This window comes from Myotis daubentonii, chromosome 8 (assembly GCF_963259705.1).
Source record: "Myotis daubentonii chromosome 8, mMyoDau2.1, whole genome shotgun sequence".
Classification (NCBI taxonomy): domain Eukaryota; kingdom Metazoa; phylum Chordata; class Mammalia; order Chiroptera; family Vespertilionidae; genus Myotis; species Myotis daubentonii.
Genome location: NC_081847.1, coordinates 61,468,683 through 61,483,698, shown reverse-complemented (window position 1 = coordinate 61,483,698; position 15,016 = coordinate 61,468,683). Strand labels below are relative to the sequence as shown.

Below are 15,016 nucleotides of genomic sequence, written 5' to 3'. Positions count from 1 at the left end.
CTGTTGTTTGTTTAGCTCTTATTTCATGTTAACAATGGTGCTGGTAGGATAACAGCCGCGTACGAGCCCAAAGCTCCCCACACTCTCTGTGATGGAAAATGGCACACACTGCAAGCAAACAAAAGCAAGCACTGCGTGGTGCTGGTCGTGGATGGGAACGCCGTTCATGCTGAAAGTCCACACATCCAGTCCACCTCAGTGGACACCAACAATCCCATTTATGTTGGTGGCTATCCTGGTACGTATGGGTGTCAGCTCTGCTCTTTCACTTTTCAGGGCATTGTTGCTAGGGGAAGCCTTAATTCAGGTGGATACAGAATAGGGATTAAGAAAAATACATTGTTTGGGTAACAAATCCTTTACTGTTTTAGAAAGGCTATTTCAAATACCTAGGAATTCTTGGGAAATTAAAATAAAATACACATGTAAATTGATGATTAGGTAAGACTCAGAGAATATTGGGTGTGATGCAAAAGAAGCTGGGGGAGTTTACTGAGGCAAGTCACCGTAGGTGAGTCCCAGTATAAGGAATCATTTTTGGGTGGATAATCATTTTAGAAGACAAATACATATCTTATCCTCCCACATTGGTTTTGGGTTAGAATTATGCATTTTCAGATGTTCCAAGTAACTGTTACAAATGATAAAATAAACACCTCTTATGACATTTTAAGTCACAACTATGCCTTTAAGTTATTACATACTTAAAGTTTTCATTGACATATCACAGAAGCCACATGTGTGGAAGAATATTATTCTAATTTTGATATAAAAGCCAGTTGAGTTTATTTTTATTCGTATTGTGTTGTGCATGTCATTTTAACAAAATTAACCAGGACTTCTCTTCTTTCCCAAACAGCTGATGTAAAGCAAAACTGCCTGAGCAGCAAGGCCTCCTTCCGGGGCTGTTTGAGAAAGCTCACTCTCATTAAGGGCCCGCAAGTGCAATCCTATGACTTCAGCAGAGCTTTTGAAATACAAGGAGTTTTCCCTCATTCCTGTCCTGGGTCTGAGCCCTGAACTTCAGGGAAACTCCTCAGTTCGGATCAATCATTGCTTATATTTTGAATAGTTATTTTTGTGAATTAAAATTTCTTCAGATTTCATTTCCAACTCAGGTTAAGTGTTTTCATAGAGAAAGTTTGTGTTTATGTTAAACTAAAACCACATGTACAACAAATACCTCTATTAAATAGTTTAAAATGTACACTGAATTCATTGGCTTCATTCAAGTTCTTTTTTTAAAAAAAAAAAATTTTATTGATTTTTTTCAGAGAGGAAGGGAGAGAGATAGAGAGTTAGAAACATCGATGAGAGAGAAACATCGATCAGCTGCCTCCTGCACATCTCCCACTGGGGATGTGCCCACAACCCAGGTACATGCCCTTGACCGGAATCGAACCTGGGACCTTTCAGTCCGCAGGCCGACGCTCTATCCACCGAGCCAAACCGGTTTCGGCCATTCAAGTTCTTTTAATGAATCTTTGTAAACATTGAATAATTCTGTTAATTACTTGACAGAATTTCACAGTTTTATTTGTAAGATTTTAGAAAATAAAATATCATTATAGACTATAATAGATTAGAGCAGAAAATGAATACTTTCCTGTCTTTACCAAAATTTTTAAGTTCTGATTTCTACAACAGGGAAGCAGTGCTATTGGTTATTCTCCAGCAGAGGGCACCAGCTGTTTGCCACATAAGCATTAAGATAGGCTTCAGGGGGTCAGGGGGTACAGGGAGCAAAGAAAAGAGCTGGGACCTCCTTTAGATGTATCGTTGTTGAGCCAGGACATAACAGCACTTTTCAGGACAAAAGGCATTGCAACTAGTTTGCTCTTCCTTCATTGTCTTTTTATTTTCACCCCTTGGAATGAGACAGTTTTCCTTAATCAGTTACTTTCTCTGGGAGAATGTGTACAGTTTCAAAAGAAGGAAAATTTAAAAGCCACACATACATTCTTTTCAATGAACTAAGCAGTTTTAAACCCAGATTTCTGAAGTCTTATTTGATTCCCTCCAAATATATTTAGTTTTGCTCTGTGGCCATGGCTGGGGTCAAAATGATTGTTATTCCATAATCTTTAGAAAACTGATTTCATTTTTCAAATGCTTACTTGGAGAAGAGGTCTCTACCTCTCTTAGCAGTGACCTACTTTTCCAATCTGGAGGATGATAAATTCAATTTCTATTTCTGTGAGAGATTTTAATTTGATAAACAAGAAAGGCAACTGTGGTCATGTTCTCTATATCCATCTTCTGTGCCTTGCTCATGTTTCTGAACTCCTGTGGCCATCTGCACATCCTTCCCAGTTAAGTCTCTGCATGAAGATATTAGAGAAAGGTAGCAGCCAATTGGGAAGTCTGAGTTCTGTAGCACCTGGCAACTTAAGAATGCACACTCCTGCAGCCTAAAGGCAGCCACCTGGGCCGCTGGGTTAGGAAAGGAGCATTTGCATCTTAGCAGTGAAAATGCACAAGGGGGCCCTCAGGGAACTGTGGGTGGCCTTTCTGTTCATGTTCCTATGGAAACCATCCACAGCAGGAGATGACAGCTTGGCCATTCTAGACCTCAGTTTAGCACCTTGGGTGAAGAAGTGATTCAAGCCAGGGGACAGAGCAGACTGTAGAGTTGCCGCAGACTTTGTGCCCCTCCCTCCCTCTTCCCTCTTCCTCCTTCCTACTCTCCCTGCCCACTTATTAATAGAGCTAAAACAGAGTTTGGGATTTTGTCAGGTGAGCATTAGTCATTATTCTGCAGAATCACTTCAAGTTTCATGTGCTTTTAGATTGTTTGATAGTGAAGAATGGCACATTTTATACCTAATATTTCAATCCACAAATAGTTTTCTTGCCATCAAGAAGTAACTGGACAAAGGAAATGTGTGTGGCATTGTATCTAATACAGGATGCAAATAAAACATTAGAGAGCTTACTCCTGCACAGACAATAAAAGGATTAATTGCATCTGTAAATACCTTTAAGAAGAAACATTAAAGAAACCAAATATTCTATATAATAAAACCCTAATATGCAAATCGACTGAACGGCAGAATGACTGGTCGCTATGATGCACACTGACCACCAGAGGGCAGACGCTCAATGCAGGAGCTGCCCCTGGTGGTCAATGTGCTCCCACAGGGGGAGTGCCACTCAGCCAGAAGCTGGGCTCAGGGCTGGCCAGCGCAGCAGTGGTGGCGAAGCCTCTCCCTCCTCTGCTGCAGTGCTAAGGACCCCTCGGGAGGAGAAGGCGGACATCCCCCGAGGGATCCCAGACTGCAAGGGGCGCTGGCTGGGTTGAGGGACCTCTCCAAACGCCTCCACCCCTCCAGTGCACAAATGTTGTGCACTGGGCCTCTAGTCTTTAAGAAGAAATCAAGTTCAAAATGGGGGAGAGCAAGGGAGGGTATTGTCATCATTCCATGTGGGTATTGTGAACTGTAAACAAACCATAAGGTAGAGTAGTGGTTGGGCCTGGATCAATTACTGAAAAGAAATAACAAAAATAACTAAGTTCCAACAATTCTAGAAAGAGTCCTCGAATTTTCAAAGTGCTCTTACAGAAATGATCTCATTTTAACAATGATTAGGCAGCAGGCAGAAATGAGTTTCTTCATTTTACAGAGGAGGAGTGTCAATATCCTATATACAATATATCACATCTAATAAATAACAGGGAGCCCAAGTAATCTGAATACTGGTCTAAAACTTTTGGAAACAGCTGCCTACTTCCCAAATGGTAGTACTGACCTCACAAGTGAAGTTATTTTTGGACTATTTAGACTAAAAATAATCCATAGGGGAGTATTTTTAGACCAAGCTATTAATCAAGATAATCCTTATGGGTTTTTACTTATTACATAAATGACTCTCACAGATAATGAACAGTGGAGAATAAGAAATCAATCGCAAGGTCTTTTACTTCCAAGCTATTAAAGACAACATTCATTTACTCAATTTATATTGAACAACTATCACGTGCTAGCCACTGTGTTAGATGGTAGAGATCCCATTATAATGTGGAGGAAAAAAGGGGTTCTATGAAAAGTAACCTCAGGGGGTGATCCGATCACAAATTCTTAATTGGGCAGGGTCATGGTGGGTAGTCATACCCCAGGTATATAATTTCTTAGTGAAAGGTTTATCTTTGCCTTAAGCAAGCCCTATCCATTGTTTCTGTGCATCTAGTTTTGAAATAAGCCGCAGCCACCACTGTCAAGAGAGCACGTAACCTTAACCATCCTGTAATCCAGCCCTGCCTTGCCTTTTCCCACCAGCAGAGGCCATGGTGGTCACTTCTCTATCACCCTCCCGCCACTCCCGAGCAAGCAGCTACCAGGCTGGAGCAGATGCTGTTGATGCCTCACCCACTTTTCCCTGAGCAGGTGACAGGATCACATCTACCAGGTCCTACTGCACCCGTGGCTCTTCCTGAGCGCTTTCCTTGACTCCCAGGCCATAACAGCCGGGAGCGGCCCTCAGCCCAGGAAGCAGCCCCTGCCTCCACCCTAGTTTGATTCCCTGGCCTGGAATCTCGCCTGAAACCTCTGCTGCCTGTGCCTCCTTTATCTCAGATCCTCAGCCCCATTCAGACTCTGTGTTTCCTGACCCCCCACCCCGACCTCCGCCCAGCCAGGATCTCTGGACAGGACTCCGGTCATCTTTATGGATGGACGTGGGCATTGGTCTACTTCCGATAGAAATGGTACACAAATTGGGGGAGGAGCGGGTGGGGCACGGAGTACAGCTGGCCCAGCTGGCAGCCAGGATAAGGGTGCTGGGAGTGGCCGCTGGCCTGGGACTGGCTCCCGCCTCGGGGCGCGTTGTCTCTGCTCAGAGCCAGACCCAGGCGCTTCTGACCCGTCTGCCCGCGCAACTAACCCCGGATCGTGGGTCTCCGGTCACAGGAGTCAGCGTCTGCCCTCCCGGGTCCCCACGGCCGCTTTCTTGGCCTCTTTAAGACTCTCCCCTGCGGGGCAGCAGCTGCCTGGCTCTCTCAGCCGGTCCCCACTTCTCCAGCCGACAGGCAGGGAACACAGTGCCAAGTTCCTCCCGGCCACGTCCTCTGGGTCAGCGTGGCGGGGCGCGGGAAGGGGGCCCGGGCCCGGGATGCGGAGTCGCTCCGGCCCAGGAGGCTGTCACTGCGGCCAGGCTGGCCACGGCTCCACGGCCTCCCCGCCACCCCCGGGAAAGGCAGGGGCGGGGCGGGACCTGAGAGCGCGGAGGGCCCGGTGGGCGGGGCTGGCCGGCGGAGGGGCGGAGTCAGGGAGCCCTGAGGATGGGGGAGTGGGGCCGCCCTGCGGCTTGGGTTTAGCCTTTGGTGGCCGTTGGTGGCAATTGGTGGCCGTTGGTGGCCGTTGGAAGGTGTGGGCGGTGTGGGCTCGGAACCAGGGGCGTAGCCATTCACCTGACGGCGTTGTGCAGCTCTGCAGGCGGCGGAGACCCACAGCCACCGGGGCTGCCGACTGCCAGGAGCATGGCCCCCCGCGCATCCTGCATAGATCTGGGCACCAGCGGGAGAGGGGAGAGGTGTGTGTGTGGGGCGGGGGGGCTGGAAAGGACGGGGGTCCCCTGGACGTTCAGAAAGTGATGGGAGGGGGGGTCCAGCGGGTGTTTCCAGTGAAGCCACGTGTCAGCCTTGTACGATCTTTTAGAAAGCTGGAGAGCAGACTAACCTTTATCCAGAGTGGACTGGGGCAACAAGCGGACAGGATAAGGGGAGCTGTCCGTGAAGGCAGCCCTGCATGGGGCGATGGTGGGTCCGTGGTGATGTCCCTGGAGTTCCTCTGAGACTGGGGGGTCGCGGGGAGAGGCTGTGGGCGGCAAAAGGAAGCTGTGGTGTGGGAGCCTCAGGCGAAAGCAGCTGAGAAGGGTGGGGCCTGGGCTGTGCGCCCTCTGGGGCAAGCTCCAGCCATGAATGTGGCCTTGGCTCCGGCGGGCTCTCTTCTAGAACGGAGGGTGTCATATACCTTTTCATTCTCTGGCTTAGAGGGCTGGGCAGCACCCAGCAGATGGAAGCTACGGGAGGGCAATTTAGATGTGACTGAAGGTAAGGATGCAGCTGCCCAGGGTAGTGAGCACCCCATTCCTGCAATCAGGGGATCCTGTGCCACAAAGGCTGCACTTACGGTGGGTGGGAAGAGCTTGGCTTTGGAAATGGGAGTCTCTCTGCTTATGGGTCTGAGTTGGTCACTTAACTCTCTGAGCCTACATGTCCTCATTTCTAAAATGTCGCTGAGAACATTCTTGCTACCTCAAACTGTGGCTGAGGTTAAATTTGAGAGCAACCCGTGAATGTGCTTTACACAGTAGTGATGACAAGAACTAACAAGGGCTGACTCCATCCCAGTCCTCTAAGGGGCTTCTTATCGGCAACTCCTCCAATCCTCACATCAGCTCTTGGTGGTGCATATATTATCCTCCCTTGACAAATGGAGATCTGGCTGCTGTGGTTTAGTAGCTGCAGAACAAGCTCGAGTTGATGCACACTGACTCCAGAGTCTGCTCTCAGCAGTGAGCTGCTCTCGGCATATTGCAGCACCAACTCCAAATTTGGGCAAGACACTGAACTACATTTCTTCTCATTCCAGCAGTAAGATTTGCTGATTCTAGCAACTCTACCTACATGGTTATAGTTTAATTTCTCTGAACCAGCAATAGTCTTTTTACCTGTAAGAGAAGCCTATCAATAGGCAAATATCCCTTGGGATGGTCAGAAGATTCAGACCAGGTGCCTGGTAACAAAGGCAGACCTAAGTAAAGAGACATGGAGAGCTGGCGAGGAGGTGATACTGAACAATTTGCCTCTCAACTAGTGATTCTGAGTTGTCTACAGTGAAGGACTAGTTTTGGTTTATCAAAAATTTCCTATCGTGGGCTGATATTTTTGTAAAACATTAAGAAAATGATTTACTAGGAAAATGACATGAAAAAGCAGACATAATACAAACCCAGTTTTTAAAATTAAAGATGGCACAATAAACTGCATTTTATTAAGTACTAAAGGCCCAATGCACGAAATTCATGCAAGAGTAAGCCTTCCTTCCCCCGGCTGCCCACAGGCACCTGGGAACCGGGCTTCCCTCGCAGCCCCGGCTTCGTTTGGAAGGTCCTTCGGAACCATGTCTGGTCTAATTAGCATATTAAGCTTTTATTATTATAGATTATTAGAATAAATATAACAGGGACAAGATAAAAGAATTTTAAATTAGTACACATTATGAAAATAAGTATATAGGCGATATAGAGAATTCCTATTATACATTTTGCCATTGCACAATTGTGCTTCTTAATTTATCTAATATCTTTTAAGGTTTATGACATGCCTTCTAGGGGGTAAATTATATCAAAATGACTTTTATATTTTTTTAAAAAAACTCAGAGAAACTAGTCTCACAGAGTTGTTAATTGTAGTGTAAGAGGAGATTTTTTTTAATTGCTTAAAATAATACAAAGAGTATTACATATGTCTCCTTCCCCCCCCCCCTTGACATCCCCCCGGCCTCCTCTACCCCCCAGTGTCTTGTGTCCATTGGTTATGCTTATATGCATGCATACAAGTCCTTCAGTTGATCTCTCACCCTCCCCCTCTCGCCCCCCAACCCTCCCCAGCCTTCCCGCTGTAGTTTGACAGTCTGTTTGATGCTGCTCTGCCTCTGTATCTATTTTTGTTCATCAGTTTATAATGGTCTTTATTATCCATAAATGAGTGAGAGCATGTGATATTTATCTTTCATTGACTGGCTTATTTCACTTAGAATAATGCTCTCCAGTTCCATCCATGCTGTTGCAAATGGTAAGAGTTCCTTCTTTTTTACAGCAGCATAGTATTCCATCGTGTAGATGTACCACAGTTTTCTAATCCATTCATCTGCTGATGGGCACTTAGGCCGATTCTAAATCTTAACTATTGTAAATTGTGCTGCTATGAACATAGGGATGCATATATACTTTCTGATTTGTGTTTCTGGTTTCTTGGGATATATTCCTAGAAGTGGGATCACTGGGTCAAATGGGAGTTCCTTTTTAACTTTTTGAGGAAACTCCATACTGTCTTCCATAGTGGCTGCACCAGTCTGCATTCCCACCAGCAGTGCATGAGTGTTCCCTTTTCTCCGCATCCTCTACAGCACTTGTCGTTTGTTGATTTGTTGATGATTGCCATTGTAAGAGGAGATTTTAAAATAGCTCCAGCAAGTTCAAGTTAATTCGTTTTTAAGTTTGACCCAAAATAAAACAGGTGATGCTATATTTTCAAAATTCATTTTCAGTCCATCAGTACCTGTTCCACAATTTATCTTATAAAGTTATAGTTACATTTCAATTAAATTACCTTTCAATGAATACAGAGCCATGATTTTCCAACCTATGGATCTTCTATAAATGAAAAAAAACCCAAAACTTTAAATAATCTGTCAAATTCGTAAGATATTTACAACTTTTCAGTTTGTCAATCTAATCTAATGATAGAGGAATATGCAAATTTGTCCATTACAGTGTCATGTCATGACTGGATCAACAGGCTGTATCCCCACCCTCTGCTCAGGCAGCTGCAAGGCCCAGGGTAGGATAGGATATGATAGGAGTGGAAGGGGGTGGCACGACCGAGAGGGGTGGAGCAGGTGGGCCTGGGGAGGGGCGAGGCACAGGCAGTGTGGAGTGGGGAGCTCAGCCCAGACGCAGGAGAAGGGCGGTGGCAGCCTTTGGCAGGGAGGCACCCTCGGGTCCAGGATGGAGTGGAGGAAGGTCTGAGGCCTTCTGAGCGGAGGCAGTGCCGGGGCCACGCGGGCCTTGGCCACCCTCGCTGGGCCAGGCGTCCCAGGCAGGGAATGGGAGCAGGACAATGGCGGGGAGACTGGGGAAGTGGGGGGCAGCGAACACCTGGCCAGGGCTGAGCCCTGGGCTGGCATTACCACCCCCCCTCCCCGCAACAGAAGCTTTAAGAAGGGAAAGAGGGAGGGAAGAACTTTATAAAGGAGTCAGTAGAGAGCAGAGTTAAAGAAGGAAAGAGGATGTGTGAGTGAACTGTACTGGGGACAGATTTTAAAAGTAGGAGTCAGAAAAGAAAAAAGATGAATGATAATGAATAATTAGGCAGGTAGATATTAAAACAGTGGAAGTAAGTAGAGAAGGATGTGGATGAGAGATAAAGAGGGTGGGAAGGAAAGTTTTAAAGGGAGCAGGTAGAGCTTAAAAGAATGAGAAGAAGGGAGAAATGGGGGAGGGAGCAAAGCAGGTCCGGGGGAGGAAGTGAAGAAAAAAATTAAGGTGGGAAGGATGGAAAAGGGGAGGGAGGAGAGGGGCAAAGATAAAGGAAAGAAGGGATGTGGGGAGGGAGGGAGGATAGGGGAAAGATGGGAAGAAGGATGATGGAACAGAAGTAGGAAAGAAAAGTTTATAAATGATGAGTCAGTAGGAAAAAGTGTTACATAAAGGAGAGAAAAATTGTGTGACAAGGAGAAGCCAATAAGAAAGTCAAATACAATCCTGTGTGAAGGGGATAAGATTTTTTAAAAAAGTTAATAGGGGTGACCAGGCCGGTAGGGGAGGGCAATTAGGGAGATCAGGCCAGCAGGGGAGGGTAGGTAGGGGGATCAGGCAGGCAGGCAGAATGGTTAGGGCAGGCAGGCAGATGGGTGGTTAGGAGCCAGAGTCCCGGATTGTGAGAAGGATGTGCAACTGCCAGTTTAGGCCCGATCCCGCAGGGCAGTTGGACATCTGCCGAGGGCTCCCAGATTGGAGAGGGTGCAGGTTGGTCTGAGGGACCGCCCGCCCCCCCCCCCCCCCCCCCCGCCGCGTGCACGAAATTCATGCACTGGGCCTCTAGTAATAAGATAATCACCTACTTCAATGATAGTCATTGTTAAAATGTGGAACATGTCAAAAATCTGTATAGCAATTCTTCCAAGCTCCTAACTTGTGTTTTGACCTTTAGTCATATATTCCTTGGCAAAACATGTTGCCATACTTCCTTGTATGGAAGCATAAGCATCTTTAAGGATATTGAAGATAACAGAAAAATGAGCAAGACTGACTATCCAGTTTACACTTAAAAATATTAAAACCAAGCTAGTTTCTTGTTTTGTAGAAACATGAAGAATTTATGTTATAGTTCAAACATTCTTACACAACTTTTCCACCCCATAAAGATCCTAACACAGCATGCAGTACCAGTTATGATTCAACTTCCATATTATTACATAACAAAGGAATAATCTTAAATTTACCACATTAGGTTTTGCTGAGTCACTAAGCATACTTGTTAGTTCTGCTGACATATTTCATAGCAAGTCTTTTCTTCATGAAGAAAGTTGTAAATTGATTCTAGTTAGTTGCAAGCTCTCAATCTGTGAACCCAAAATGTTTTCTTCTCACACAGTTGTGCCAACAGAACAAACTTCTACTCAAAACTTAAATTCTAAAGTTGTCACAATGTAATCAATCCTTCATAGTTTTATTCAGTTCAGAGCTAGTTGTGTTTGTTAATAATAAATTTGGAAAAATATGTATCTTTTCAATATATATCCTGTTCAAATTACATAATACTAAAAAATCGTCATTTGTAACAATATCTGTGCAGTTGTCAAGTTGCAGTGAAAAATGAGCAGCTTTATAGTCTATGAGTTGGGCTTATATCTTAGTAGCCAGTTCCAAAACACATCAGATTGGAAAGTGGTACTTGAATTCTGGGTTTCACCCATTTCTAAGCAAACTTCCCCAATGCAGTCTTTTGACTCAGCAATTATAAATGGCTTTTTAGTCTTAACAACCTAAAGAACAATCCTAAATCAAACCCCCAAAAGTGTTCATATTTATGTATGTAATACCAAACACCTGCTTCCATCTGCCTCTTTATTCAAAACTCTCAATTATTTTTTGTTTTGAATTTGATAAGTAAACCTCACTTAAGAACCAGTTGAATTAATGACTTCAATAGTCAGTGCTTTTCCATAAACTACACTATGGTTTTATCACTGTGCCATACAAATTACTTGCCTAATGTAGCTACTAAATATGTGTGTATTTATATTAAAAGTTAATTAAAAGTCAAAAAAAAAAGATTTTAAAAACAAATTATCAGTGAATCATAAATGCATACAGATTATACCATGTTGGGTTATAGCTGCCAAACCTACAAAGATACACATTTGAAGGGAGTCCTGCTATGCCCAACAAGTACACAGCTTGTGCCATGTGTCCCCCCGTGGACATTTGTCTGGAAACATTTTTGGTTGTCACAACTGAGAGAAAGGGGAAGTGCTACCGGCATCTACTGGGTAGAGGCCAGGGATGCTGCCAAACATCCTACCATACCCAGGCAGTCCCCGCAACATAGACTTCCCTGGCCCCATATCTCAGTAGTGTCAGGTTGAGAAACCATGGTTTAGTTATAGCTTTAAGTTTTCTAAGGTAACATCTTCATGGATATATTTATAGAAATTGCTAATCCCGGGTATTTACTATATGTAAGTACTTACCAAAATCAATGAAACATTTCCAGTTTCCTGAATAAAGTCTATTAGTATCCTGTGTAATAAAATATTAGATGCGAAGAACTACCAATTGAGTAGGCTGATACTCATACTTTTAGCAGTTTTTAGAGAAGTAGATTGTAATGTTCGTTTTACAATTTTTAGGTGAACATTCTGCTAAAAGAAGACTGTTCAGGAAACACACTTTTCAATTAAGAAGGCATCAGTAACACCTGAATAGTGCATACAGTCTGAATGGACACCAAGTTATTATTGTCTTTTGATGTGGTGCCCTGCAGTAAATGCTAGCGTTAGCTTCCGTCTCATATATTTCATCATCATATCAAACACTCAGTCACAGCAGAGTTTGCATCAGTTTCATACCTACTGAAGAGTTTTCAGGTGGTGCCAAAGTCTGAGGAGCTGCCTTCGTCACAAATTGTATAACTTTCCCCACAGACCAATGTGGAGGCTGTGGTGGAACCTTGCTTCAGTACTCTGAGGCCAGCTCCAGTCTTAAACTGGGACTTTACTTCTCCTCAGAGAGAATCCCAGGGACGGCTGAAGAAGAGCCCTCCCCCCTTTCACATGTGCTAACAGGCTGTGTGCAACTTGCCTGATGCTGTACTGGACCAGCTCCAACATGGAATGGAAACCCTGGACACTGGCTCTAATTTTAGTTTTACTGAAACCCCAGCTACACTTCTTCTATATGTGGACTAAGGGAAATAGGACTTCGGAAACCCAGAGATGTGATTCCACAGAAATCAAGCTTTCTAGCACATCTCATCCTGCCACAGGGGCCTCTGGAAATGCTTATTCCAGTGGTCCCCCAAGAACCCCACTCCCACCAGCAATGGGAGAGAAGAGGCATTCTTTACCCTGTAAACACTTCTTGACTGAATGGAAAACTGTCCATGGTAGAAATCAATGGCAGTGTATTCAGCAGTGGTGATGAGCTCGATGTAGTTGACACAGGCTGAAAACAATTCCTTTGGTAAAGGTAAAAGTTTATGGAATTTCTCCAGGCTGGGCCTGGAGAGGTAGTTGGTTGAATAAGCAGGTTTTACCAAAAGCCTTTGCTCTCAGGCGTGAGGGATGCCATTTCCTCCTGAAACAGCAGTTCTGCATCTGATGGGAATAGCTCTATTGTGAGTGCTCAGGGGACAGAGGAATAACATAAGGTGGAGGCTTCTGAGAATGTCATTGGACACTTCTGTTTCCTGATGTGTGTCTTTTGATGATGTATTTTTGACATTTTTAACTTGAAAAAATGTTTTTCACTGAAGGCAGATGGACAGAGTATGTTCCCACCAGAGGAGGCCGCAGCCATGTCTTCTCCATGGAGGAATCCATAAACGGGTGTTTGTGGCCTGCCAGTGCGCCCCACCCCGGGGGTCCTATCAGCAAGTGTGGGCAGCTGTGGGGCTCTCTTCTGATCCCAGTGAGCACTAGAGCCTCCCTGTTTGCTTCCAGAGACACAGGCTGCAGACATCACTGTGGTGGTTGGCTCAGCAATACCATCCTTGACCAAATGGAAGGCCAGCGGCTCTGTCTAGTAACTTTACACAAGTTGAGATGTAGGAGAGCTCTTCTCTAGCCATCAAATGTGATTTAAACTTTATCTCCTTCAATACCAGCAATAGTTGCAGTGTATATCACATAAGGGTTCTTTCTGTTTATTGCTTCAAGTTTCATTCCCACCTTAAATCATTTAAGACTGTTTTTGGGAATTCCTCCTCAAAGAATGTCAAAGTTGTGACCTCAAATCCACCTATAGTTCATAAGAGAAACATTGGCAATGACGACGCATTCATCTGGAATCGCAGGGAAGCTGAAGCACAGCACCCCCCGCTTCACATGTGCTAACAGGCTGTGTGTCTGCGGAACCTATAAGTCTCCTAAAATCATTTCTATTGTCACTGCTGTCCAGTGTTAACTGCGATCTAGCACCTGAAATTCCAATGGCTGTGGCAATACATGCTGAAGCAACACAGTAAAGGTAACATGCTTCCCTTTCAAATCAACTTTGAAGTTGTTAGCTAGAGGCTTCCTGGACTGTGTGAAAGGAGCACAGGAAGATGCTGTGCAAAGGAGACAGTCTTGATTGTCCTTCTAATACTTTTTAAATTAGTTATAAATAACAAGAAAGGAGCAAAGGGAAGTCAGACATCATAGGCATGTTTCCTGCAAAACATTGGGGAAAGGGGACTGGACATGGGAAGACAGACACATGCCTGGCAAGGTTGGAATGACATAGGGAAAGTACTTGCCTGTCAATCACACCTGGGGACAGAGATGGCTGGGCAGAATGGATGTGTCCACTGCCAGCACACAGAAATTTGGGATATATAATCCCCTCAACAAAGAAGGCTATGCTCTTATGCGCTTGGCTCCTATTGGCATGCTTAGCTTGTGCTTCACATTTGGCTTCCTGGCATTCTCTCATGTGACCCATGACCATGTGGACCCCCCCACACACAATGGCCCAATGGACTGCAACTTGCCTGATTACTGGACCCAGCTCCAACATGGAATGGAAGCTCCACACGGACTCTAGTTTTAGCTTTACTGAAACCCCAGCTACACTTCTTCTATATGTGGACTAAGGGAAATAGGACTTCGGAAACCCAGAGATGTGATTCCACAGAAATCAAGCTTTCTAGCACATCTCATTCTCCCACAGGGGCCTCTGGAAATGCTTATTCCAGTGGTCCCCCAAGAATCCCACTCCCACCAGCAATGGGGAGAGAAGAGGCAGACTTTTCTCTGTAACACTTCTTGACTGAATGGAAAACTGTCCATGGTAGAAATCAATGGCAGTATATTCAGCAGTGGTGATGAGCTTGATGTAGTTGACACAGGCTGAAAATAATTCCTTTGGTAAAGGTAAAAGTTTATGGAATTTCTCCAGGCCCAGCCTGGAGAGGTAGTTGGTTGAATAAGCAGTTTTTACCAAAAGCCTTTGCTCTCAGGCGTGAGGGATGCCATTTCCTCCTGAAACAGCAGTTCTGCATCTGATGGGAATAGCTCTATTGTGAGTGCTCAGGGGACAGAGGAATAACATAAGGTGGAGGCTTCTGAGAATGTCATTGGACACTTCTGTTTCCTGATGTGTGTCTTTTGATGATTTATTTTTGTCATTTTTATCTTGAAAAAAATGTTTTTCACTGAAGGCAGATGGACAGAGTATGTTCCCACCAGAGGAGGCCGCAGCCACGTCTTTTCTATGGAGGAATCCATAAACAGTCCATCTTGGAGGGCACAATCCACACGGTGTGTGTGGCCTGCCAGTGCGCCCCACCCCTGAGGTCCCATCAGCAAGTGTGGGCAGCTGTGGGGCTCTCTTCTGATCCCAGTGAGCACTAGAGCCTCCCTGTTTGCTTCCAGGACACAGGCTGCAGACATCACTGGTGGTTGGCTCAGCAATGCCATCCTTGACCAAATGGAAGGCCAGCGGCTCTGTCTAGCAACTTTACACAAGTTGAAATGTAGGAGAGCTCTTCTCTAGCCATCAAATGTGATTTAAACTTTATCTCCTTCAA

General features: G+C 45.0%; 1 protein-coding gene across 1 annotated transcript in view; it reads left to right on the top strand.

Annotated features, from left to right (window-relative positions):
- LAMA1 (laminin subunit alpha 1) overlaps positions 1-1,214 on the top strand; it is a 150,049-nt gene extending 148,835 nt beyond the window's left edge. Inside the window, exons 62-63 of the mRNA XM_059704929.1 lie at positions 16-238; positions 860-1,214. Coding sequence (XP_059560912.1) covers positions 16-238; positions 860-1,020 — 384 coding nt within the window. The 3' untranslated portion in view covers positions 1,021-1,214. The remainder of the gene's footprint in view (positions 1-15; positions 239-859) is intronic.
- Positions 1,215-15,016: the final 13,802 nt, after the last annotated feature.